At 43.1% G+C, this 25,819-nt stretch overlaps 1 protein-coding gene and 1 long non-coding RNA gene across 3 annotated transcripts in view; one reads left to right on the forward strand and one right to left on the reverse strand.

The window, feature by feature from the left end:
* Positions 1-13,893, reverse strand: part of LOC117888108 — a 33,319-nt gene extending 19,426 nt beyond the window's left edge. For both annotated transcript variants that reach the window (XR_004648269.1, XR_004648268.1), the window contains exons 1-3: positions 13,796-13,893; positions 10,900-11,101; positions 10,684-10,741 (exon numbers count right to left, since the gene is read on the reverse strand). This is a non-coding gene — a long non-coding RNA (uncharacterized LOC117888108). The remainder of the gene's footprint in view (positions 1-10,683; positions 10,742-10,899; positions 11,102-13,795) is intronic.
* Positions 1-18,119, forward strand: part of LOC117888107 (solute carrier family 2, facilitated glucose transporter member 11-like) — an 18,708-nt gene extending 589 nt beyond the window's left edge. Inside the window, exons 2-12 of the mRNA XM_034791209.1 lie at positions 1,680-1,778; positions 3,056-3,216; positions 4,433-4,557; positions 6,218-6,347; positions 7,763-7,911; positions 9,138-9,325; positions 10,219-10,329; positions 13,368-13,469; positions 13,603-13,678; positions 14,706-14,833; positions 15,638-18,119. Of these exons, the coding sequence (XP_034647100.1) occupies positions 1,680-1,778; positions 3,056-3,216; positions 4,433-4,557; positions 6,218-6,347; positions 7,763-7,911; positions 9,138-9,325; positions 10,219-10,329; positions 13,368-13,469; positions 13,603-13,678; positions 14,706-14,833; positions 15,638-15,838 (1,470 nt within the window). The 3' untranslated portion in view covers positions 15,839-18,119. The remainder of the gene's footprint in view (positions 1-1,679; positions 1,779-3,055; positions 3,217-4,432; positions 4,558-6,217; positions 6,348-7,762; positions 7,912-9,137; positions 9,326-10,218; positions 10,330-13,367; positions 13,470-13,602; positions 13,679-14,705; positions 14,834-15,637) is intronic.
* Positions 18,120-25,819: the final 7,700 nt, after the last annotated feature.

Consider the following 25,819-nt stretch of genomic DNA (forward strand, 5'->3'; position numbering starts at 1 on the left):
GCCCGGCCCCCCCACCCCCCCCCCCCCCCCCCCAGCAGCACCCGGCCTGCTCACCTCACTCAACCTCCCCCAGCCCAAGTGCAGTCAGGCGGCAGCTGCTCGGCTCTCACTCGGCGGGCCGTGGGGTTCGTACAGCCCGGGGCACCCGCTCTCCCCCGCCCCACAGTTCCCTGCCCTGAAGAGCCAGCGGCGCGCTGGGCACTTCACTGAGCTCTTCGCTGCACCCTGCAGTGGCTTGGGGCGCTTTCCCGGAGGGCAGCGTCACACACGGTGTTGCTGTATCACAGCACATCTCCTGTTCTGTCAATTGCATCCTGACTGCAGTGTGTTGTGTACAGCTCCATTGGTAGGATTGTCCCTTACAAATTAGGGCCATTTCAGAGTAGGAGGGGGGAAAAGATGAATCCCTTTGCTGATGGACATTCAGAAAATGAGTTCTCTGCCTCTGGTGCCATCTCACCTAGAGCAGCACTTACTACCTCCACGAAAAGCTTGATCATATTCTTCAAGCCTGCATAGCGTCTCATGCAGGCCTCCCTCGTACCAACTTCCCAAGCATAGGAGGCAGTCCCATTCCCCAGTGAATACTACTGAAGACATGAGACAGGTTTTTAAAAGACAATCTAGCAGCAACTGAGAAGTACTGATTAAAAATCACAGTGAAACAGACAAGTACAAATCTCATACAAGCAAGGGCGCTGGAACAATTTTTATAGGGGGGATGCTGAGAGCCATTGAACCAAACTGTAACCCTGCATAGAATGGAAACCAAGACAGGGGGTTCGGCAGCACCCCTAGTTCCAGCACCTAAGCATATACCTCACTCCAGTAAATATGAAAAACACAGGCAGACCCTCGCCAGATACAGAATTGCTGATCACAAACTGTGAGGAGAAAGCATAGCGGAACCCTAGAGAAGAGCTGTGCAACCAATTGTGACAGGAGAGAGTGAAACTGAAATAATTCATCTGCTGCAGTGTACAAAATATAAAGGAGTGCAAGAAAGATACACCCTCAGATGACCAGAAAAGAGAAAGAACTTTCCATTAAAAATCAAGGGGAAAATGGTGCATGATTCTAGGTGGAAGGAAAGAGATGGCAGAAAAAATAGCATCCCACCAAATCAGAAATTCACAGTAAAGGGCTGTAAAGGGCCATGGAATAAAACCCCAATACCCTATGGAACCCTTATCTGAGGGAGACATTTAACCTCAGATGGATATTGTTACTGTGTTTTAAACTTTGGCAATCCTTGTATAATACATTCAGTATGTCAGTATGGAGTTGAACTGGTGGCAGCTCTAGTAGATGAACATGCTTGTGCAGTGATATTTCCAGAAGGTCGAACTGACTTTTAGAAATGCACACATTAAATATAAACTTCGGCCATTCTCAGCACTGCTGGCGAGAACCAGCCCTGAACTCACTAACTGCAATTACTTCTTAAAATAATTTTTTAGGCACCTTAAAATTTAAAATCTCTTTGTGTGATTATTTTGTCTGTTGGAACCTTTCCTTTTTAGAGCCAGCATGATGTCTCCTGTCTTCACCTATTATCATTCAAACCATCCCAGACAAATGATTGGGCCAAGGTCCTGTTGAACCATTTTACATTTCAGCAGTGGAAAACTATCAACATTTTCTGTCCTTTTAATATATTTGTATTTTGTTTACCTCAGCTTCAAGGCAAGGTCCTATTTCTTACAATATGTGCTGCTGGGATTGGAGGGACTTTCCAGTATGGCTATAACATCTCCATCATCAATGCTCCAACTACAGTAAGTGCTCTACTGGCCTTTGCAGCCATCTCCTGAGACAGTGAATCTGGTGAGGTCTAAACTCTGTAGTCCTTACAGGGATCCTCAGGGTCCACCAGTCTGGGAAAAAACAGGCATATCTTGCCAAAACCCTTCAGTCAGTTACTACTGAAGGTGGAAAGTAAAGGAAGGATTTGTGTCCTTTACATAATTAATAATTTAACTCAGGGGTCAGCAACCTTTCAGAAGTGGTGTGCCAAGTCTTCATTTATTCACTCTGATTTAAGGTTTCGCATGCCAGTAATACATTTTAACGTTTTCAGAAGGTCTCTTTCTATAAGTCTATAATATATAACTAAACTATTGTTGTGTGTAAAGTAAACAAGGTTTTTAAAATGTTTAAGAAGCTTCATTTAAAATTAAATTAAAATGCAGAGCCCCCCGGACCGGTGGCCAGGACCCAGGCAGTGTGAGTGCCACTGAAAATCAGCTCGCGTGCAGCCTTTGGCACACATGCCATAGGTTGCCTACCCCTGATTTAACTGTTGCATCCTACTAGCGGTGCTACAGCTGAGACCCAGAAGGGATTATGACCACAGGATTGCCAGTCCAAACCTTTTTGAATCAGGCATAACTTTAGCAAATATAATTCTGAAACTTTCCAGTCTTAGAAGAACATTTTTTACAAGTTAGATAAATTTGTCTTACTTTATAAAGTAATAATTTTTAAAACATTTGCAAAACCAGGCTACATAATACATGACAGCCACTTATCTGATTCCCTGCTGGCTAGCTCTCTTGGGGCTCTGTGGTAACTGAAATGTACCGCATATTACACGCTAGATGTTCTAATGGATCTGGAACTTGCTGGTGTGACTCTGGGGATACGAAATGATTGGGAGAGAAAGGTTAGTTTAAAATGAGTTATGTACTGAGCACCCCTTCTAATTTTTCTATTGGGAGCATTCCGTGTATAGGGGTTAATCCTGCACCCTTCGAAATCAAGCTTTCCTGCTGAATTCAGGATTGAGCCCATGAAATATATTTAGATAATTTTTTTAAATATGCAAGATAATTTCACTTTGTAAAGGCAATCTGTCTAGTATGGCTTCTTAACAACTAAAATTTTATAGGGGGGTGTCAAAAATACACCTTGGAATTGAATGCTTTCTTCAAGCTGAACTTTGGAGTCATGATCATCACATAAATCATACCTAATACAAAGAAAACCTTTTCTATTTCTCATTGATCTTTATTTTTAATCCTACAGTAAAGTGACTCTTGTCCTTCACTTACAGTACATTCAGACATTTATAAATGAAACATGGCTAGAACGCACAGGCACATCTCTAGAGAGCAGTGTGATATTGCTGGTGTGGTCTTTCGTTGTTTCTGTCTATTCTCTGGGAGGACTCACTGGAGCTCTCATTGCAGGACCCATGGCAATCAAGCTGGGAAGGTAAGAGGCCTTTGGATTTGCATCTTGAACTTTGTAGATTGTTTTTCGTTAATCTAAAAATGCCGACCACATTTGGATGTTACACTGATAAGAGCCCAATTCCAAATTAACCAACTCAACTGAAAATCATGAAGTTCATTCTTAACCTAAGAAAACAAGCCCATAAAATCTGGGATTAGCCCTTGAAGGAAGCTACCTTGAATGGTAGCATTTCACTTCTCATCATCCAACATAGCACAGTACTTTGCACCACTGGAAAAATATCTAGGTATGGCTTTCTGCTCAACCAGCATAACATAAGATACAGCAGGCAAGTGTGCAGACACCAGCTTCTCTTCACCTATGTTGTTGTCACAATTTAAGCAGGAAACAAGCACAGAATTAATGGAGAGCTTTTTTCCAAAATGGAGAGTAGGAAAGGGTAGGAAAGAGCTTGAGGAGCATAAGGTGCTTACAAGAAGGGGTATCCATTGAGTCTTCCAAGTTCCTTTTCTTCCCTGTGCTTGGGAGTTTATTAAAAAAAAATCTGTATTTCCCTATCCTCAGATTTCACACGTGGTATAACCTGCCCTTCTCTCTGAAAGAACAATCAATGGTTTTATCGTGAAACCACAGAAAGTTACACTGTACTTGCCTCTCTGTCCAGCTCTAGTATGGTGTTCCCGTGCTGTGCTTTTGGTAAAAATTGCAGCTCCCCCTTCCGTAATGAAGGAACCAGTTTTACCATTTCAGGAGGTAATCATGGGCTAAGTAGCGGTGCTGTCGTCCAGAACTCACCCTGTTTCTTGAGTCTTCTGTTTCATTAAAAAGGGATTTTGTTAAGTGTGAGAGCAGGAGCAACGAATCAGGATTATCAATGTGATGATGCCCTCCTGGTTCCCTGAATCTGGTCCTGCAATCATCAGTTATCTGAGTTCACAATGGATGGGATTCCCCTCCAGGTGAACAATCCCTAACTCTGCCATGCACTGGGCAATGCAGATGACAGTTTATTTGCCAATGTCAAACCCAGTTTTCATAACTGGATACTTGCCATGTAAGCACCAGAAGGGGTATTTGGGCCCTAAGTGCCCATCTGAATGTCCTGCTATAGAAACGGGCACCCTGACTTAAACTTTCAAATTTGGAAAATTGGACTGCTGTGACCCACCATTGGCTCTGATAACCAGACCTGGTGAAAGCTGAGCCTTCAGCTCTGTTTTTATTCTCTCTGAAGGAAGACATCCTTGCTGCTGAATAACGCGTTTGTGATCATAGCTGCAGTCTTGTCAGGATTCAGCCGGATGGCCAAATCCTTCGAAATGATCATGCTCGGCAGATTTTTCACTGGAATCAATGCTGGTAAGGAACAGTGATACTGTGGTAATGAGGACTATAGAAACACCAGTACAAATATAAATGTCTGTGGCATTAAAACGGTTTCTGACGTGCTCTGCAGTCCCTGGTGCTGCAGCTGGCATTTAACTCAAGACCCCTGGCACGGAAGAACATGCCAGTCTCCTTTCCCTGCCATTAAGATGTGACATAAACCTGGATTGTCAACCAGTATACGGCTTCTTCCATGTAACATTTCACAATATGCTTCTGAAACATATTATGCAGAAGCCTTTGTCAAAGTCTGTGCCTAATATCCAGAAACACACACACACGCGCATGCACACACACAAGATAAATTTTCCTAAAGGCTATTTGTAGTGACAAGAATTACTTGCACATATGGAATTTCTGTATCATTCAGCTTACCACCTGAGACTGTTTTACATACTCCCAGGCTGACTTGGTTAATGACAGTTGCTTCATGCGCACAGAAGAGTTTGTGCACTAGCAGCTCACTTGAAGATGTGGGTCCCCACATCCAATATTGTCACAAATTAAATATGTTTGATCTCATACTAGCCCCTAATAAAAAGGATGGTTTTGTGGTTAAGGCACTGGACTGGGATTCAGGAGACCTGGATTCAATTCCCAGCTCTGCTTTAATGTGAGATCTAGGGTAAGCTATTTAATTCCTTTGCCTCAGTTCCCCATCTGTAAAGTGGGAATAACAGTACTTTCTTTCTCCCACCTTTTGTCTGTCTTGTCTATTTAGATTGTAGCTCTTTAGGGCAGAGACTGTCTCTTACTACACCTAGCACAATGGGGCCTCGATCTTCCCTGGAGCCTCTAGGCTCTACTATAATACAAAATAATAAGACCAAGATAGTGCCAAGAATGGAACAGCAGGGAGTGCTGCAGGTTATAGTCTAGTGTATAAGCCAAAATATGCTTGAAATCTTTCACAGAGCTTACCCACATGTAGGCCTGATCGTAGCCCCTGGTCTCCACTTATGCACATTCAGTTCCACACACACATACCTGCACTTTGCTGGTGCAAACACCCCCTCCGCACTTGAACAATTTTAGCATCTATGTGAACACTAATGAAAAAATGTGCTTCCCCCCCTGCAAACCTGTTTGAAAAGCTTTTGTGTTTACAAATCCCAACACTGGCTTGTATGCAAGGGTTAGACTTTTTAAAGAGCATACAGCTGTTTGCATCTGCATACCACAGAGATATGTGCATGCACTGTTTTGCATGACACAAATGGAAGCCATTTAGAGGTGTGGCAGAAAATTTACCCCTTATCTGCCTCTAGCCAGCACTGTCAGTCACTCACTTTGAGGGCACCAAAAATTACCAATATAGCTGCAGCTTTAATAATGTACAGTAATGATAATCTAGGTCGCTTACTTTAAAAATGTGAAGTTGCTTTTCATTAGCCCACAGTACTTTCAAACACATAAATACATACAGTATTTACCAAAACTGACACAGTGAATTAGAGGGAATGGAAATATATTGGTGTAAATAATAGGCATTGAGAGATCCGTGTAAGCAGCATACTCTGTAACAAGCAGAGAGAATACAGCTAACTACCTCATCGAGGGGCTATTTTAATTTTCCTTTTTTCTCTTTTACGTCTTGAGAGTCTAAGCTGAGGTCAGTGTTTGTCTTGTCCAGGTGTGAGCATGAACATTCAGCCCATGTACCTGGGGGAAAGTGCTCCCAAGAAGGTCAGAGGAGCAGTGACCTTGACTTCTGCATCATTTACTGCCCTGGGGTTGGTGCTGGGACAAGTTGTTGGAATTAGGTAATGTATAGACTCCACTATGTTTCTGATTCACTAACTCTTTTCTTTCTTTCCCCTCCCATCTTCTCCTGCTCAAATGCCCACATATACCCGGGACAGCATGATGGTTTTGAGCCTAGGGACCAAATTCGGCAGTGGCATAAGTGATGATGAGGACTGTCCATAAATCATATAACAGATTTTTTGGTGATTTTGCAGGACCCACCCACTGCTTGTAACACTTCGTGACACTGAAATAAACATGCAAAATTCAGGACCCACCCACCCTCAAATGTGTCACCTAATTTATGGATAGCCCTGTATAAATTCTCTGGGTGGAAGTGAGAGCCCTGTTTTCACTCACTGGCATTCAATGGATGTACAAAATGAGCGTAACTTGCATGAATTTGGGACTCTGTGGACCAAATTCTGCTGTGACATTGACTTCAGTGGGAAATGTGCCTGTGAATTTGGCTTTGCGTGTTAGGGGAGAAGATGTAAGTGAGTATGTGGGGCAAGACTTTTGTGTTAGTTGCTTTTCCTGCTACAACCCCACCACTGCCAAGTGTGAAATGTGAACAAAGGAAAATGTATATAGGTGAAACCTCAAGAGTGGAATGAAAAACCATCAGTACCAGAATGATTACAGCACTGGATCTTCAGCCCAGAAAGAGAGACCTCTTCTGCTCTATAGAAGTCTTCACCACCACCCTCTTTGAGCCAGACACGTTCTGAAAGTGCACTCTTCCTTCCCTTGTGCTTAAAATGTTCCAGGGAGGGCTCATTGTTCTGGAATTCCCCCAAACTCCTCTGTCCTTGGATATCTTATTTCCCCATCTAGACCTGTGGATGAATCCTTCTCCCAGTGAGGAGATTTTTTAATCATGTCCCATCTCTCCAGGTTGGCAGGATTGCCTTGTCCCTTAAAAGCAGCTGTCCAACATATAAAAACAGCAAGATGGGCTATAGTTTTGGTGCATGGGTTGGTGGGAAGTTGTGGTGTGACCCACTGCCCCCCAGCACCACAGTGTGAGCTTTTGGTGTCCCTGGTTGTGGCCCAAAAGCCTGTTCAGATGGAGTTCTCTAACCCTTCATTATGCCTCTGACCTCCTGCTCTCTTGTCACATCTCAGCACCAAACTAACCTCCAGGCAGGTGCCATTCCCTCTAAGGTGAAGGCAAATGGCATTGTTGTTTCATATATCTCCTATCAAGGAGTCACTTGTGAGGCAGGAGGCCATATCACCATCACTTTCAAACTCAGCTGCTTCTCTTGCGTGATGCACAAATGCTCTACTAGCCCCAAGAGTGAGTCAAACCCAGCTCACCTACAGCGTGTTGTGCTGCCACCAGTTCACCCAGCCACCTCAGAACACTGTATTTTGTCTTATGAAACATTTGATTGATTCATGTTAATTATGTTTTATTTTTCTTCAGAGAACTATTAGGGGGAGAGGAGAGCTGGCCTCTTCTTTTAGCTAGCAATGTGGTGCCTGCTCTAATCCAGCTGATTACTCTGCCTTGGTTACCAGAAAGCCCTAGGTACCTCTTGATTGACCGAGGTGACAAGGAATCCTGCATCTGTGGTGAGTGTAAAGTGATCGTGTCAATGTCCGATTCAGGGGGCAAGATTTACGGACAGTGCAAAGAAACAGATGTTAGTTTTGTAGTAACATTCTTACTATGTTACATAGCTTAGTTCAGCATGTTTGGCCTGGAGCAAGCAGCTTGAATTGTATGTTTTTTCCACAGTCAATATTCTGTCCTGTAGTGCTGCTGGCCTCCTTTAATGAGTACCAAATGGTTTAGCCCAATCAATGTCTATGCCACTTTCTGCTGAACATTTAGGGTGACATTTTTCAAAAATAGAGGCCCATGTTCTTTGTGCATAAAATGCGTACGCAAAAGTGCAGCCTCAGCTGCATGTGCACTTGGATCCTGTGAGGTGGGCAGCCATCTCCCCATTTGTGTGGACAATTGCAGTAATTGTAGGTGCAAACAAGAGTGCACTTGGACCTGGGCACAGACCGGGGCCTCCACCTTTTGAGAATGTTGCCCTCAGTTATGTTATATGGTAAATTACCGTAAGTGTCACGCAAAGGGCAGGCAGGGTAAATATGTCGTTATTTCTTTCTTCCAAACTAGAGTACAGTTTACATGATGACTGTTTTTTGACCTGTTAAGGTACTTATTTGTTGCTGCAAATGACTTTTTCACTACATATAGTGAGTCCAAAGGCAATAAGCATGTAACCTGTTCTCTGTCTAAGGAGACCTAGATAACTTTGGATGTAGTCTGTAACTAGGATGTAAAATGAAGGCTAGATGAAGATTTCAGTGACCAAATCTGAATCCACTTCATATAAGGAAATTTATTGACATTTGTAACATACAGATCTCCAGATGTGGACCAGGTTGGAATTAGTTTCCATTACACATGTGCTGTGCACCAAAAAATCTTAACTCCCTTAGATTCATTGGAGAGCTACCATAGCGTAACATTCTCTCTATAAGAGTCAGAAGCATGGTAGCTGAAACTGCACTGGTTGGATATATTCCCTGCTAAGAAAGTTGCATGGATTTTGTCACCCCTTCTCCCCAAAGTCTCACAGACCTTCTAATAGCTTCATCAAGCATAGCACATCTTGCCTTCTCTGCTTATCAAAGGTGGTTTCTCGGATCACAAAGTCCTACCACTACACTGCTTTCTGTGACTGTCACTTGCCACCCAGTCCCTCACTCCCACAGGGAGATGAATTGATGAAGTTCAAGTGCTTCCATATAGGAGATAAACTGCACCTTTTCCCTTACAGCATTGCAGAAGCTGAGAGGTAGTGGTGACCTGAGCAGTGAGCTGGAGGAAATGCTAGCAGAACAGGCTGCCATGAAAGGTCAGAGGGCAAAGAGTCCGTGGGAGCTGTGCCAGAATCCAGCTGTAAGATGGCAGCTGATAAGTATCGTTGTGCTGAGCAGTGCCATGCAGCTCTGTGGAAATGACTCGGTAAGCATGATAGCCACCATTTCATCAACAGCTATCAGATGTGAGACAACAATGCAAGCAAGACTGTCACTTTTTGGGCAAACAGAGGCTGAGAATCTCCCCCCGTTCTGTAGGGGAGGACAGGTTAGCCTGCTTCCCTTGCAGAGTTCCTCTTGGTGATCTCCAGAGAGCAATGTGAATCTCCCAGAGCAGGAGGAATGGATGAAGAGAATTGAAATAAGAGCAGGTAAAATGGTGGCCTAAAAAGAGAGGTGGATACAAAGGCTATGGCCTTGCTCAGATGTCCCCCTAAGTGGATGGGGCAAAAACCTTTTGCCATCCACTCATGGGCAGGAAAGGGTGGATGAGGAGAGATCAGACTGAGATGCCCAAGAAACTAGAAAACAAGAAAACGGGAACGTAAATGCATTAAGAGAAATATTTACATACTGGTCTTCTGAGATATCAGGAAACATGGAGTGGCAGGGAATGCCTGGCATTGCTTATGAGTGGCCCATGTCATACCTGGTACATTGGGCATAATGGAAAGGGTCATTTTTATTCTGGGGAGAGCTCTGTAGTTGATGGAGTTCTCTTTGCCTGCACTATTGAAATAACATTTCAGTTGCTTTACGGATCTGTTTTGCAATTGTTTGCAGAGAGCATTTCATTGCTACCATCTAGATGCAAATATCAGGTGTTTGGCTGCTGAACGCACGTTACTGAATGGATTGCATATGGACACTGTGGAGAAGCAGTTTGAATGGCAGCCCAAGTAGCCAGTTCTCTGGGTGACAGTGTTAATCTCCAGATCGGGAGGAGTAACATGGCGTCTGAGGGGGTGGGACTGGCAGTGGTGTGCTATTCCAGGGCAACTTCTCTTACAGTTCACTTGCCCTTTCTTTTCTTCCTAGATGTATTTTTATGCTTCCTATGTGTTCCAAGAGGCTGGAATTCCATATGAGAAAATCCAATATGTCATTATCGGCACGGGGTGCTGCGAATTGATCACAGCCGTTACTTCTGTAAGAATCTCTAATGCATTTTGCTTATGTGAGCAAACCCCACTGATGTACAACAGGCAACTTTCATATCTACAATAACTTTCTTCCCAAAGAAGCACTTTACACATTATTTATTTATTTAAATCTGCCAGTGTTTGTTTTCAGGTATTATGACGTCTGCCTACGTTAAAAAGTGCTTATTTTTAGACGGTGTTTGCCAGAAAAGAGTTCTGTTTGAAAGTGTTTCAGTGGACTCCAGCAAAGATTTTTGCTTGTGAATATGACAATACTGGAAGGTATCACAGTCCTCTTGTATCCCCAGTCTCTGAAGTCCAGCTTCTCCAATTAGACATAAATATTTAAAATGTGACTTACCTACCGGAGCCAGAGTAATTGTTTGTCTTGACAGTTGCTGTGGGCAAGGCCTCGTAGGCTGGTAGAGAATAGCATTTTTAAAGTTAGTGGCTGGAGAAAACAGTAATGTAGGAACTATCTAGAAAAGACCCGTTCTTTGGGTTCCCAGTGAATGCTACAATTGGAGCTCTCTAGTTCAGTTGGCTTGCCTCTACTGCTGCAGAGGCTGACTCTTACCTTTCAAGTTATGGCTTGCAGTCTTTGCATCTGCAGTCTGTCTTCACAGTACAGCATCCTAAGAACACAAGGTAGGAACTGTAAAACCTGTAATGCTCTGAAACACTGTCACCTTGTGGCAGTTAACACTAAATGCAGCACTCCTAGAGAAAGTGTTGTATCCAGCCATACTGATACTGTCCATTTTGGTTAGTTTTCTTTCCTGTAAAATAGACAAGAGAGAAAATAAACTTAAAGAGAGCCAGAGAAACAGCTCCCGTCTCTTTTGCTTGCTACTTTGCAGTCAAAAATTTCTCTTAATTTCCCACTAAGTTGTGGGAACTCACAGTTCTCTTCCGGATGCTCTCAAAGCAAGAGGAAGACCAAAGACAGGGTAGGCCCATTGCTCATTGAAGAGGGAAAACAGTAACAGGAAACTTGGAAATGGCAGAGATGCTTAATGACTTCTTTGTTTCGGTCTTCACCGAGAAGTCTGAAGGAATGCCTAACCTAGTGAATGCTAATGGGAAGGGGGTAGGTTTAGCAGATAAAATAAAAAAAGAACACGTTAAAAATCACTTAGAAAAGTTAGATGCCTGCAAGTCACCAGGGCCTGATGAAATGCATCCTAGAATACTCAAGGAGCTAATAGAGGAGGTATCTGAGCCTCTAGCTATTATCTTTGGAAAATCATGGGAGATGGTAGAGATTCCAGAAGACTGGAAAAGGGCAAATATAGTGTCCATCTACAAAAATGGAAATAAAAACAACCCAGGAAACTACAAACCAGTTAGTTTAACTTCTGTGCCAGGGAAGATAATGGAGCAAGTAATTAAGGAAATCATCTGCAAACACTTGGAAGGTGGTAAGGTGATAGGGAATAGCCAGCATGGATTTGTAAAGAACAAATCGTGTCAAACCAATCTGATAGCTTTCTTTGATAGGATAACGAGCCTTGTGGATAAGGGAGAAGCTGTGAATGTGGTATACCTAGACTTTAGTAAGGCATTTGACACGGTCTCGCATGATATTCTTATCGATAAACTAGGCAAATACAATTTAGATGGGGCTACTATAAGGTGGGTGCATAACTGGCTGGATAACTGTACTCAGAGAGTTGTTATTAATGGTTCCCAATCCTGCTGGAAAGGCATATATAGTGGGGTTCCGCAGGGGTCTGTTTTGGGACCGGCTCTGTTCAATATCTTCATTAACGACTCAGATATTGGCATAGAAAGTATGCTTATTAAGTTTGCGGATGATACCAAACTGGGAGGGATTGCAACTGCTTTGGAGGACAGGGTCATAATTCAAAATGATCTGGACAAATTGGAGAAATGGTCTGAGGTAAACAGGATGAAGTTTAACAAAGACAAATGCAAAGTGCTCCACTTAGGAAGGAGCAATCAGTTTCACACATACAGAATGGGAAGAGACTGTCTAGGAAGGAGTATGGCAGAAAGGGATCTAGGGGTTATAGTTGACCACAAGCTAAATATGAGTCAACAGTGTGATGCTGTTGCAAAAAAAGCAAACATGATTCTGGGATGTATTAACAGGTGTGTTGTGAGCAAGACACGAGAAGTCATTCTTCCACTCTATTCTGTGCTGGTTAGGCCTCAACTGGAGTATTGTGTCCAGTTCTGGGCACCGCATTTCAAGAAAGATGTGGAGAAATTGGAGAGGGTCCAGAGAAGAGCAGCAAGAATGATTAAAGGTCTTGAGAACATGACCTATGAAGGAAGGCTGAAAGAATTGGGTTTGTTTAGTTTGGAAAAGAGAAGACTGAGAGGGGACATGATAGCAGTTTTCAGGTATCTAAAAGGGTGTCATAAGGAGGAGGGAGAAAACCTTGTTCACCTTAGCCTCTAAGGATAGAACAAGAAGCAATGGACTTAAACTGCAGCAAGGGAGGTCTAGGTTGGACATTAGGAAAAAGTTCCTAACTGTCAGGGTGGTTAAACACTGGAATAAATTGCCTAGGGAGGTTGTGGAATCTCCATCTCTGGAGATATTTAAGAGTAGGTTAGATAAATGTCTATCAGGGATGGTCTAGACAGTATTTGGTCCTGCCATGAGGGCAGGGGACTGGACTCGATGACCTCTCGAGGTTCCTTCCAGTCCTAGAATCTATGAAAGTTTGACTTTATTCCCTTTGTCTGCGATCTCTGGGGCAGCACACAGCTTGAGAGGTGGAGGAATTGTCTTTTGGAGAGCATCAACTTTTTGCCCAAACATGCCTATTTGCAGCAAAAGGGTTGAGGCTGCAGTTGTGACAGATCCTTGACATCTCCTTTTTGCCCAGCCTGACTGAATCCCATCAACACAATCCTTATTATTGCATGAGCTTTTATCTTTTTCCTAAAGAACGGGTACTGCCCCGGAAGTAGGTTGCACGCAAGCTACCATGAAGACCTGAAATAGGAGAGGGAGGAATGTGGATGAGAGGTATGAATAGCTAGTAAGTGCCCTGTGTTGCTTTGTTTCAGAATGCAATAATAGAGCGTGCTGGGCGGCGGTTGCTGATTCTGGGGGGATACAGCCTCATGGCAGTATGGGCCATCGTCTTCATGGTTGCTTTATCCCAGCAGGTAAAAAAAAATCTATTGAATTATCTAAGTGAAATGGATTCTGGTTATGCCTCTGACACGGATGGGGATATTAAGGAGGGGCAAGTAATTATAAGTGCCTTAACCTATATTCCCTTGTTCTCTGTGGAAATAGAGTCGGATTAGCTGGATGCCTTACCTCAGCATGGCCTGTATTTTCGCCTATATCCTGAGCTTTGGAATTGGACCAGGTCAGTTGTCTGAGGTTTTTCCCCCAACCCTGGTGCGATTGTGGGGGCTGAAGATTGTACTTAGCCACATCACATTTGAATGAAACAAAGGGACAATAAATTTCAAACACTCGCTACCTGTAGTTTCATCAGCAGTGCTTGTAGGTAACTGTGGTTATGTCTCAGGGTGTGTAGTGACAACCTATCATTCTCGGGAGCCATTTCTGTTTACATTCTCTTGGAGTCTTGAAGAGACAAAGTGTGAAAGGAAACTTGAAGCATAAAAACAACCTTGTCTAAGTAGTAACTTCTTGTCTAATTTGTGACAATAGTCAGCAGTTCCTGGATTTGCTAACCAGTCCATTAGGGCTGTAACCAAGTGCTCCTATTGCTTCACTCTTTCATTGTATGGCTTTAAAGGTTGTTGAGCTCTATTATTTTGTAATTTCTTTGAATATAAATTTAAACACGTATTTTCATGTGTTTTTTTAACTGATGAGCTTGTAGTTTTTCTCAGAACCAGGCAGTGTTTACGGGTGTGTGCATGCACGTGGTGTGTGTTGTGCTGGTCCATAATGTGGACATGATTCTCTGCTCATGTCAATATAAAACAGGTGCAAGCAAGAGGAGAATCAAGTCTAACTGTCATAAAATCATTTGGGTTGGAAGTAACTTCCAATGAGTCATCTAGCCCATGTCCCTGCAACGTCTCAGGGTTGATTACATTATTTTTAAGCTGCCCATGCCAGTCTAGCCTTCAAAATATGAAGTGATTCTGATTACAAAACCTTTCTTGGCAGCTCATTCCATTGCCAGATGGCTTATATAATCAGGCAGTTCTTAATATTTATCCTCAAACTTCCCTGGTGCAGTTATGTCCGTTACTATGTGTTCTGGCTGTGTTGACTAGTGAGAATAATTGGCAATGTAATCAATTAATAATTGGTCCCTGTCCTTTTTATATCCCATTTACATATTTGTCAGCATATGTTTTCTAGTTTTAACGTTTCAGACATACTATAAACTTGTTTGCAAATTCCTTTTCTAGCTGGTGTGACAGGAATTTTGCCGACAGAGATTTTTGATCAACTGTCTCGTCCAGCTGCTTACATGATCTGTGGCTCTCTGCTCTGGTCCAATCTATTTGCTGTTGGAATGGCCTTTCCATTCATTGTGGTAGGTTTTGAAGCTGGTACAACCATCTACCGTTTTTTAGTTCACAAACAGGTGCTCCTGCACTGCAGCTTACAGTAACCTTTACTGGCAGAGACTGGGTCTGTAGTATCTGCAAGTCTCGGGCAGCCAGCACTTCAGCTCTGTCGATGGTGACTTTGGCTAGAAGTTGTGCCTGGAGTAGCTGTGAGCTCTCTCTTAGCCAAGATTCCTACTGCTTCCCTATAGTGATTTCTGCTGGAAAAGGCTGGGGTTGGAATAGTTTTGAGTCCCTGACAGCCAACATTCCCATTCTGTCCCCAACTTGGAAAGGTTGGGAGAGGAGAAGTTATTAGCTGCCTCTTAGCCAGCACCCCTACCCTATCCCCTAAAGTGACTCCGGTAGGAAAAGGTTGGGACTGGAGAGACTGTGGGCTCCTCACAATAAGTGCTCCTGTATTATGTCCAACAGTGAATCCTGAAAAGAGAGTCTGTTTTTACATCATTCTTTAGCATGAGCTATACTGAGGGTTAGGAGAAGATACAAAATGCCATATCTCCCAAACTTTCCCCTTCAGTAGCTACAATCTGTTGCCAGTCAGGACCAATGTTTATAACACAAACAAAGCAAGATCATATTGCCAGAGACAAATATCTTGTTGTTAGTCCTTTTAGAGGAGAGCTGCTTACTCATGTATGTAAGATCCTTAAGTCAGTGCAGAAATATTTCATGATTGAAGCTATTATATGTAGGAGAGGATTTGTAGAGGGGACTTGCCTCATACCGTGGTACGTTTCCAAAACTTTCCCTTTTTTCCCCCCCTGCAGGAAGGTCTTGCTCACTTCTGCTACCTTCCGTTCTTCGCGGTTTGTGTCTGCACTGCTCTATATGTCGGGTTTTTTCTTCCCGAGACAAAGGGGAAAACCTTCCTGGAAATCTCCAATGAGTTCAACAAGCGCAACTTCAAAGCTCAGACACGTGAGAAGTTTTGGAAAGGCCCTGAGGAAATCAAATCCACTATGTTATAGTCTGGGAATAAGTAAAGGTGGCTGGTGGTTGGAAAATATCCTGAGATGTTTCTCTTTTCTTGTTAGGGTGGAGACAGAAGAGGTGGGGGCTAGGGAGAAGACACTAGTCTTGGTTGTGTAGTGGAAAGTTTTCATACTAAAGCAGGAAGTTCAGCTGATGTTTCTTGTTCACTTCATTTGTTAAAAACAGTTTGCACTGCATTTCTGCTTAGAACTATAGCATTTATTTATTCCACAGTGCCCTTTGCCATCTCTTGGGAGCATCCACAGTGATATGCTACTTTGACAAACCATTTTGAAAGCTTCTTTTAAAAAGAATGGATCACACTGGATATTATGATTCCATTTATTAATTGTTTATAAAGGGTTAATAAAATATTAATATATGTTATACACATTACAGACATGAGTACTATGCATTATAGATTGTTGTAAGCAGAAGGTGTTATAGATGGTTATAACTAGGGGCCTCATTAAATCACAATTTCATGGAGACCACGGAAATCGTAAATATGCCCTTGGGCCCCAAACCATGAAATGGTAGTCAATTTCAGGGACAGAATGTATTTTACAACTAAATTGAGTCAATTTCAAGATGGAATAAATTTTACACATAGTAGTCAATTTAAAGGGCGGGATGAATTTTACAAGTAATATTAATCAATTTCAAGAATGGAATCAGTTCCCAACCTTGAAATTGACTAAATTTAGTTGTAAACTTCATTCCATCTTTGAAATTCTCTAACATTAACTGTAAAATTCATTCCACTCAAACTCCATGAAATTCAGTACTCTGCCATTTAAACTGTTGTGGATTTTCTTAAAATAAATAAATAATAATTGAAAAAAAAATTAAAAAAAGGCTCTAGTTAAAAGCCACCTATTGACCTTCTGGCCTCTGTAATAATCTATAACGTTTGATTAACCACATATTAAAAATCTGTCAATCATTCATTAACCCAATAATTAATTAATCTTTTACAAGCCTTTTATTCGTGGAACAGAAAATTAAAGTATGAGCAAATAATGTGTTCATTTCCCCCCTCCCCTCTGCTTCCCTTTCTCCATCAAAGTCATCACTTTTGCTTTATTTTTAATTTTAGACAAATACTAAAGAAATCTTTAGAGGACTTTTATTTGGGGGAAATATACACCTAGCACTTAGTGACTTCTCACTGTTTTGTCCTGCACAATCAGCTTGTGTTTTCCTCTCATTTAGCTACCCCACTAGTTGTGGTTCAGATACCTCATAAATTCAGATAAGGGGCACTAATGCTGATTGTGTCAGTGATGAAATTCAGTTATTGTTTTTTGTAATCCCATCCACTCAAGTGCAGCACAGAGACGTTAATCTTTCTGAAGGAAAGTTAATTTTTAACTGCAATATGTTTTCCAGCCACATAAATATACAGACATATTAAGTGTGCAAAAGTACTCTGTCGTGCCTTGCGCCTCAGGTGCCCCAGGTGTGTATATACTGACTGTTGTGTCATCGTTCACATGAGACAAATGACTGATACATCTCAGTGAAAGTTTAACAGTCAGTTGGTATTTTTCAAGGCTAAATGGCATATACTTGGGAACCCTAATTTAAAGTGTTACGAACTGGTTGTATATTCTGTTTCTCTCTGAGCAGTACCAGACTCCAGTTTAATACTTAACTATATTTCTTCTTTAGCTCTTCTTCACCCAAACAATGTCTACCTCGCTATAATCCTCTCAACTCTTTGCCTCTAAACCTGACTCTGAAATAATTAATCATATTAAGGCCAATCTTAAGTTCTGTTTTCAGAAGCCAGATGACATTTTATTTCCTCATCTCAATGCTCATGTTTTTGATGGTATAAGTGATCTCAAATAGATGCCAACCTGTTGAACAATAACGGGCTGATAATCATTTAACAGACTGGGAAGGAAAGCTCCTCTTCCTACTTAATCAGTGACTTGTTGTACACCTGACTTTTGGGCATTGCTTTTGGAATTATTTATTCTGAACTGGTTCTCTTCATGGCTTACTCATAGTGGTTTATGTACATTTTAAAACGTATACAGCTACTTCTCTTGCACTGTTTGTATGAGAGGCACGTGGGCTCCCAGGGGTGCTCTTGATACTTCTCATAGGGCTTGGTTCTTCATATTAGCTCTGCCAAGCTCAGAGTAGAGAGAGGAGCCAGTCATGGCCTCCTGATTCTGTTATGTGCATCCGGTTCAAGCTCAAGCTGTAGCAGGCAGATGTAACTTAGGCCTGGTCCACACTAACCCCCCACTTCGAACTAAGGTCCGCAAATTCAGCTACATTAATAACATAGCTGCATTCAAAGTACCTTAGTTCGAACTTACCGTGGGTCCAGACGCGGCAGGCAGGCTCCCCCGTCGATGCCGCGTTCTCCTCTCGCCGAGCTGGAGTACCAGCGTCGACGGCGAACACTTCCGGGATCGAGCCGGGATCGATTTATCGCGTCTAGACAAGACGTGATAAATCGATCCCAGAAGATCGATTGCTTACCGCCAGACCCGGAGACCTACCCTTACACTGCCACTGCAGAATCAGATGTAGCAAAAGCCTTGTTCCACCCATTACATTCCCCTGTGCCCACTGCCTTTCCTCCTCACCATACAGGGCGTGGAGGTTCTGGTAAAACCAGGTAATGAAGCCAGCCACAGCAGAGCAGCCTCTTCCAGCTTTACGCCCACAGATTCCCCCGATGTGTGGGTAATTTTCTAGTGGCAATCGCTGGCTGCTTTGGGTAAGCTGTGAAGAGTGAATTTGGCAGTCCAGAAAATCTGGCTCATAGACAGGAGCCCTTTCCATGGTACTGAGGTTTGCTAGCACTGAAATGTTATTGTATGTTACACAGCTAATGTAATATGCTGTATATTATCCGCTGCCTTAATGGGCCAAAAGGCATACCTCGTGTAAATCATTTAAAGCTTCATCGAATCCATTTGACTTCAGTCCGGTCCACTCCAGAGACCCAAAGCACTGAAGTGCCGCTGGTGTCTCTCACTGTTTTTGAAAGGCTTGACGAGGGTAAATGGTTGCTTTGGGGGTTATTCTTACCAATCTTTGCTTGAGAGGCTACAGTGAAACTGCCTTTTCTTCTTCTCCGTGACACTCTGGCTTTGTGTGTCTGCCTGGCTCCTGCAACCTGACCAGTCCCTCAAAAGCCAAAAATGAAATGCTCACAATACGTCAGGGACATGCTCAGCATCTGGCAGCCAAGTGACAGAGGTGTGCCAGACTTCAGACATCTTTGGTGTCATGCTCCTGGCTGCCCTCCAGACATTGTGCTGTGTCAGTTAACCACTCACACGGTAAAAGTGTTGTGAGCTTGCTGCTTGGGTTAACAGGAGCCCAGAGGAACAGTCCCAGGGAAGCAGGAGTTCGCAGGGACAGCAAACTCCGCTTCCAAGCTCTGAGTCAATTTTCTTTGAGCATTGCATAGATTTCAATATGACTAAACATTATGCATCTTGCCCAGCAGTTATTCCAGCAGTGGAATCCTATGTTTCACCTTTGAATCACTTACTTCTTAGGGACAGATTTTTACAGGTATATAGGCGCCTAGTGAGATATTCAAAAGCATCCAAGGGCCTAGCACTAATTGAAATCAATGAGTTTTAAGCACCTAGGTGATTTTGAAAAATCCCCTTAGATGCTTAACTCTCTTTAAAAATCTGGCCCTTAGTGACCAGGTATTAAATGCATCCGTGCTTATTAGTCATAGGGCTTGAGACTAACATTTGCTCTCTCAGTCACATCTTGTCACATCTTTAATTGTGCAATAAGAAACTTGGCTTTGGGCTGAAGCATTTCCTGGAGATTTATCTACCATAAGTGTTTTAAGGTCGCTAGCATTGTGGTACTTGTGCACCAAATTGTAGCTGTCATGGACAGGGATCTTCCCAAACAACCCCACTTTCTCTTACAGTGCATGAAATGAAAAAGCACAGTTAAAAGTTCCTGGAAAGCGGGTATCACTGGCCAGATGCCAGAACAATGTAGCAGCTTGTTTGTGTTAGATGCATTGTGTTCCAACAGTAAGCAGGATGTTCCCAACAGTGAAAGACTCCAGGATAGTTCCATCGTCTGTACAATCAAAAGTCCCATATACTATACTAACCATTTCAGCAACCCGAGTGCAGGACATGGCCAGGGCTTCTCGTTTAGTACATACCTATTACTGTAGCTGTTGGGCATGTCTGTGAGCTCCACCTGTGTTCTCCTCCAGTTTCTATTTATAGCCTGCAAGCCATAATCCATCCAGCTCTTCTCTTCTGATTTTGCTTATGTAAAAGCTACAGTACTGCTGCTGGCTAGTCACAAAGGAGCATATGCAACAGAAAGAGAAATTTGTTGCCAAACTGCTTCATTTGTACAATTATTTTAAAACCGTAGAGTTTAAAAAAAACAGTATTCTCGAATGCAGTGAATTTAAATGTAAAATCCTGAACGTCTGTTAATATCGTGCTGGACATGAATGGAAAGGAAGATTTGTTTTGTAGAAAAGGAAGCTACATGAAAATTATTCTATATTTTAGTATCTGTATGTAATATATGAAAGGATAAATCTGAAAATTGTTCGGTGTTATTGTTGAATTGTCTTTACACACACACACACACTATTTATTTACCTATTGTTTGCGAAATCTTTGCTAGTAGACAGCGTAAGTGACATTTACCTTTATTCAATAGTACACAGACACTGGGGCAAAATCATAATCTTTCAAAAGTGCCAGCAGAGCTTTCATTTTATTATTTGTAACACCTCTACCCTGATATAACGCTGTCCTCGGGAGCCAAAAAATCTTACCGCGTTATAGGTGAAACCGCGTTATATCGAACTTGCTTTGATCCGCCGGAGCACGCAGCGCCGCCCCCCCCCACCCCGGAGCACTGTTTTACCGCATTATATCCGAATTCGTGTTATATTCGGGTCGCGTTATATCAGGGTAGAGGTGTATTTGTATTGCAGTAGTGCTTCCGGGCCCTGGTGAATTATCAAACTAGTGTATTAGGCACCACATGGATGTAACATGCAGCATGGACTTGACCTTAGGTTTTAAAATCACACCAGAAACACCGTCACATGACTAAACTGCCTGAAATTCAATGTCTCTACTTCAGAAGGCTGAAGGGCTGAACTGCTGATGGGAATTAAAGCTGTGGTGCTAGGGAATTTAGGTGTTTCAAACCTGAGAGCTGAAAGAACAGACAAACTGAGACACGGAAACCTGGTGCACCACTGAATTTAACCATCTTTCACTTCAGCATGCAACAGAAAGTGAGATTTTAAAGTGGCTGGTGGTCCATAAAGTGCTGCTAAAGAGATAGCCGGGCTCATGGGAGAGGAAGGGGCTGTAGGGAGGAGGCTCCAAAATGTCCAGTAACCTTACAACAGTTTGGCAAAATAATTTGAAATAGATGTGTTAAAAGGAGTAAAGAAAAATCAGAGTTTCTAACGATTGTCCCTCCTGATTTCTTCTATCCACGGCTCTGACTATGTAGTTGAAAGATTATTTGGCACATGCAAGCAGACTAGCTGTATAGTAGTACACAAACATACCGATCTACATTATATATGTCAGAGGTTCTCAACTGGGGGTCGGGACCCCTCAGGGGGTCATACGGTTATTATGTGGGGGGTTGCAAGCTGTCAGCCTCCACCCCAAAACCGGCTTTGCCTCCAACATTTATAGTGGTGTTAAATATATTAAAAAGTGTGTTTAATTTATAAGGGGGGGGGGGTCGCACTCAGAGGCTTGCTGTGTGAAAGGGGTCACCAGTACAAAAGTTTGAGAATCACTGATATATGTGCACAAACACACCACAGACAAGTGTGACTTCATGAAGGTGCTATAGAAGGTGCAAATTAACATGGCACACATTAAATGGATTAAAAACTGGCTAACTGACAGGTCTCAAAATTTAACCCTAAATGGAGAATTGTCATCCAGTGGGGTCCCATAGGGATTGGTTCTTGACCCTATGCTATTTAACATATTTATCAATGACCTCGAAGAACACATAAAATAATCACTGATAATGTTTGCAGATGACACAAAAATTGGGGGAGTGGTAAATAATGAAGAGGACAGGTCCCTGATTCAGAGAAATATGGGTTGCTTGGTAAACTGGACACAAGCGAACAATGTGTTTTAATATGGCTAAATATAAATGTATACATCTAGGAACAAAGATAGGATGGGGGCGCCTATCTTGGGTGCAGCAGCTTCACCTCTGAAAACACACTGCCCACAGAAATATTGAGTTCAAATCTTGGGTCTCCTAACACGAGCAGTTTACCTAATTTGAACTGTTATTTAAGGAGAGGCCCTGTCTAGAATTACAGACAAAAATAAAGATATTCTGTTTCATCACCATCTATCATACAGAGTGTCCCTACATGCTTAACTGTTGAACTTTTCTTTCAGACAGAGAACTTTAGTCTTAAACTAGTGGCTAGCCCTTCAAAAGGCTGTGTGCACACATGCCTAGGTCATTTCTCGTATCTGAATCAGGACTTCATCCTAACAGCTAGTTACACAGACCACAAAGAAGCCCTTGAGAACCGATCCAGGGCAGGTGAGAATACGGCTCACCAAAAAGTGTTTTAACATTATAAAAGTTTTGAAACTTTCATGATGGGCTAATTTGCATTTAGATCCACATTATGCTCACAGTAGAGCTGTACCTTACAGGAGAATTTTATGTGCTGCCCATTTCCATACGACAGTTGGAAAAAAAAAAAAAGGTAAATTTAAAACACTCAAATTATTCATATAATATTAATACAATATGTAAAATTATTAATAATGGTTGCACTTAGGTTTTTTCCTAGTTATAAGCATGTCCTCTTGTGAATTTTTAAGATGCCACAGTTACTCATGTTTACTTCATAGTCTTCTCCCTCCTCAGAAAAAGACACACGTGTAGCCCTGAGTTCTTCAGAGTGCAGCTATAAGCATTCACTACATTATTTTCAAAGCTGAGGAATATTTTCCTATCTATAGTATCCATTGCATGCAGCCTACCAGTATTTTTAGCTATGGAAACCTTTATTACATTTTGGCCGGAGGGAATGGTCAAATGTTATTTATTTAGAAGGTGTTGATTGATTACTCAAGGCAATAAAATCTCAGCCAGAACAAAAGTCTTTTGAAATTAGCTATCCGACTCTCGGCCAGTCCATTCTAGTTTATACCAGTCCCTGGATATTGGCTTTCATCAGTGCCCTTTTATTGCCCTTTACCCAGCTCCTCCAGCTGCATATCATTTGTCAGCTTTCTTTATACATCTTCCCAAACAACCTGGAATGAACGCAGACAGATCATGACCCATCAAAATTATGGGCAGTTTCATCAGTAACCACCATGATAATGACAAACTGCATAACAAGAACTCCATGAAAAGGCAAAAAGGGTGTGAACAAGACAGTGAGAGAGAGAAGGCACTCACACATTGAAAAATTATCTAAAACCCCTCTCTATATAAAGTGTGATTGTTCCCTCAGAACCTAAAGGAACCATCAAGAGAGACCTGATCTGCAAGCTGAAGTGGCAACCAAGCTGGTATACATTTCTCTTTTTTCTCCAAACAGTATTTATGCACTACTTTTTTCCTTCTTTTTGCTGCTCTAAAGCCTTGTTGCATAAACTCAGTAAATCAACCCAGTTCTTATCTGAAATCAAATATGGTTTAAAATAGTAGTACAGGAGGTCATATCCGAGAGATCAAATATCTCAATGTTTGGTTTAGCAGATAATTTAAAAAAAGAAATAGTGAAAAATGGATTTGAGACCTCTTTCATTTAAAGCAATGAGATGTGGCAGATGAACACAAACCGGAGGAGTTCAGAGAAGGGCAACAAAATGACTAAGGAGCCAGAAGGATTGACTTAGATTAAGAGAGCTAAGAGAGTTTGGATGAATGATGGCATGGGTGGAGGCACATGATAATTATTTGTAATTACCTGAAAGATGTAAACATGAAAAGACAGAAAAGAATTGTTTTTGTTTAGAGCAGTATAAGAGGGTAAAACTAGAAATAACAGCATAAAAATAAAAAAAAGATATTTATGATAAATATCAAGAAAAATCTTCCTGAAAGTGAGATCTGTAAGACTGGAACAGTCACCCAAGAAAGGTGGTGGAAGCCCCTCCTCCTGCAGGCATTTTAAAAAAGACTGGCAAAGTACTAGAAATGATGCTATAGGCAGGATATTAATACAAATATAATTAAAATGGGTCTTTCTGAGTTTCCTGCTGATAGTGGGTCTCTTGCTGAGGAGTTACATTGTTTGTAACACCAGTCGTATGAGGAGAAGCCTCATGTCAGAGACCGTAAGCCAAATTCCATCCTGCTGCTGCAACAACCAGGAGTGTGTCATGGTTTAAGTGTAACCCTTCTGCCCATCTAAGTTGGCAGCAACAAGGGCCGGGTTCTGTATCTAGGGGTTCCATTTCAATAACACAATGCAAAACCGGCTCGAGCCCCCACCCAGTGACCTGGGACAATTACATATCACCCCCCTGGGCGCCTCTAAGAGGCAATACTTCCCCTTTCGCAAGCACGGAGTCTGAGTGTAACAGAAAATGTTTAATAACATGAGGTAAACAACATCAGCATTAAATTGGAAAATACCACAACTAGAGTTCTTAGACCAAACCATGAGCGAAGACCCACCCCAGCAAATTGGGCCGTGTCCTCTCCCGTTGGTTCTTGAAACCAGCGACCCAAGAATCACAAAAGTCCCAAAAGTCCAACAACCCCCCAAAGTCTCTGTCCATGATCAGTGCAGCCCCAGAGTTCAAAGGGGGGGGTGAGCAGGGTGTTAAGGGGCACCTTACGTGATCCGAGGCCAACCGGCTGCTTCTCCGTGGGGTTCCACCGCAGCCTTCATCACGAACTGCTCCACTCCACCCGCAGTCCCACTCCTGCCGTCCCATGAACTGCTCTGGCAGCTGCTCCGCTCCGCTCACCAACCTGTGAGCCGCTCCGCTCCGCTCCCCAACCTGTGAGCCGCTCCGCTCCGCTCCAGCCGTCCCTTGGGCCGCTCCCACAAGGCTCTGCTCTGCTAGCTGCTCCTCCAGCCGCTCCGCTCCGCTCACCCCCCCCCCGCTAAGCTAAGTTAGCTTAGCAATATAGCTTCAGGCTCCCCCACTAGTTAACACAACCTCAGTGATCTCAGCTCTTAAATAGCTTCAGCTCTTAGTGATTTCAGCTCTTAGTGATTTCAGCTAGTAGTAGGGGAGCCCCAGTGCTGGTGCACTATTGGCCCAAAGTGAACTCACCTCAGCAGTCTGTAACTACACTCCTAAGGAAATCAAAGTTAGCTCTGACATTCAACAGTGGAGAGAGGAGATAGTGCAATTAGTGTTTCAACCCCCCTCAGGGAGGGGGCCATACCATCAGGTACAAATACCTGTCCCCATCCTCTCTCAATTCACTGGGTTTTGTAACCCATGCCCCTTGACAAGCACATGCTACTTAGGTAATGGTGAATGACTCACTCAGTCCTTCTGTCATACAACAGTTCCACTGGCCTTGATTCACAGAATCAGGGTAACAAAACTTTATTCTTCCTGCTCCAATAACAGAGAAACTGGGGATCCCACACCAGCCAAAGTAACCACTTTGAGTTGCTTAGGGTTACCATATTTTGTGCCTCCAAATGGAGGACACTCCACGGGCCCCGGCCCCGCCCCCAGCCCCGCCCACGCCCCCGCCCCAACTCCGCCCCCTCCCCAAAGTCTCCGCCCCCTCCCCTGCTTCCCGCGAACATTTAATTCGCTGGAAGCAGGTAAGGGGGGGGATAGGGGGAGGAGGTGCGGGCCCAGGCTGGCCCCCCGGCGGCTCCAGACTGGGTCCGCTCGGGCCCTGGGGTGCCAGCCCCGGCCGACCACCCCCGGCCCGCCCAGCACTGCCGGCTGGCCCCCGGCAGCCCGGCGCACCCCCCAGCCCCGCGACCCCGGACCGGC

This window comes from Trachemys scripta, chromosome 15 (genome assembly GCF_013100865.1).
Source record: "Trachemys scripta elegans isolate TJP31775 chromosome 15, CAS_Tse_1.0, whole genome shotgun sequence".
Classification (NCBI taxonomy): Eukaryota; Metazoa; Chordata; order Testudines; family Emydidae; genus Trachemys; species Trachemys scripta.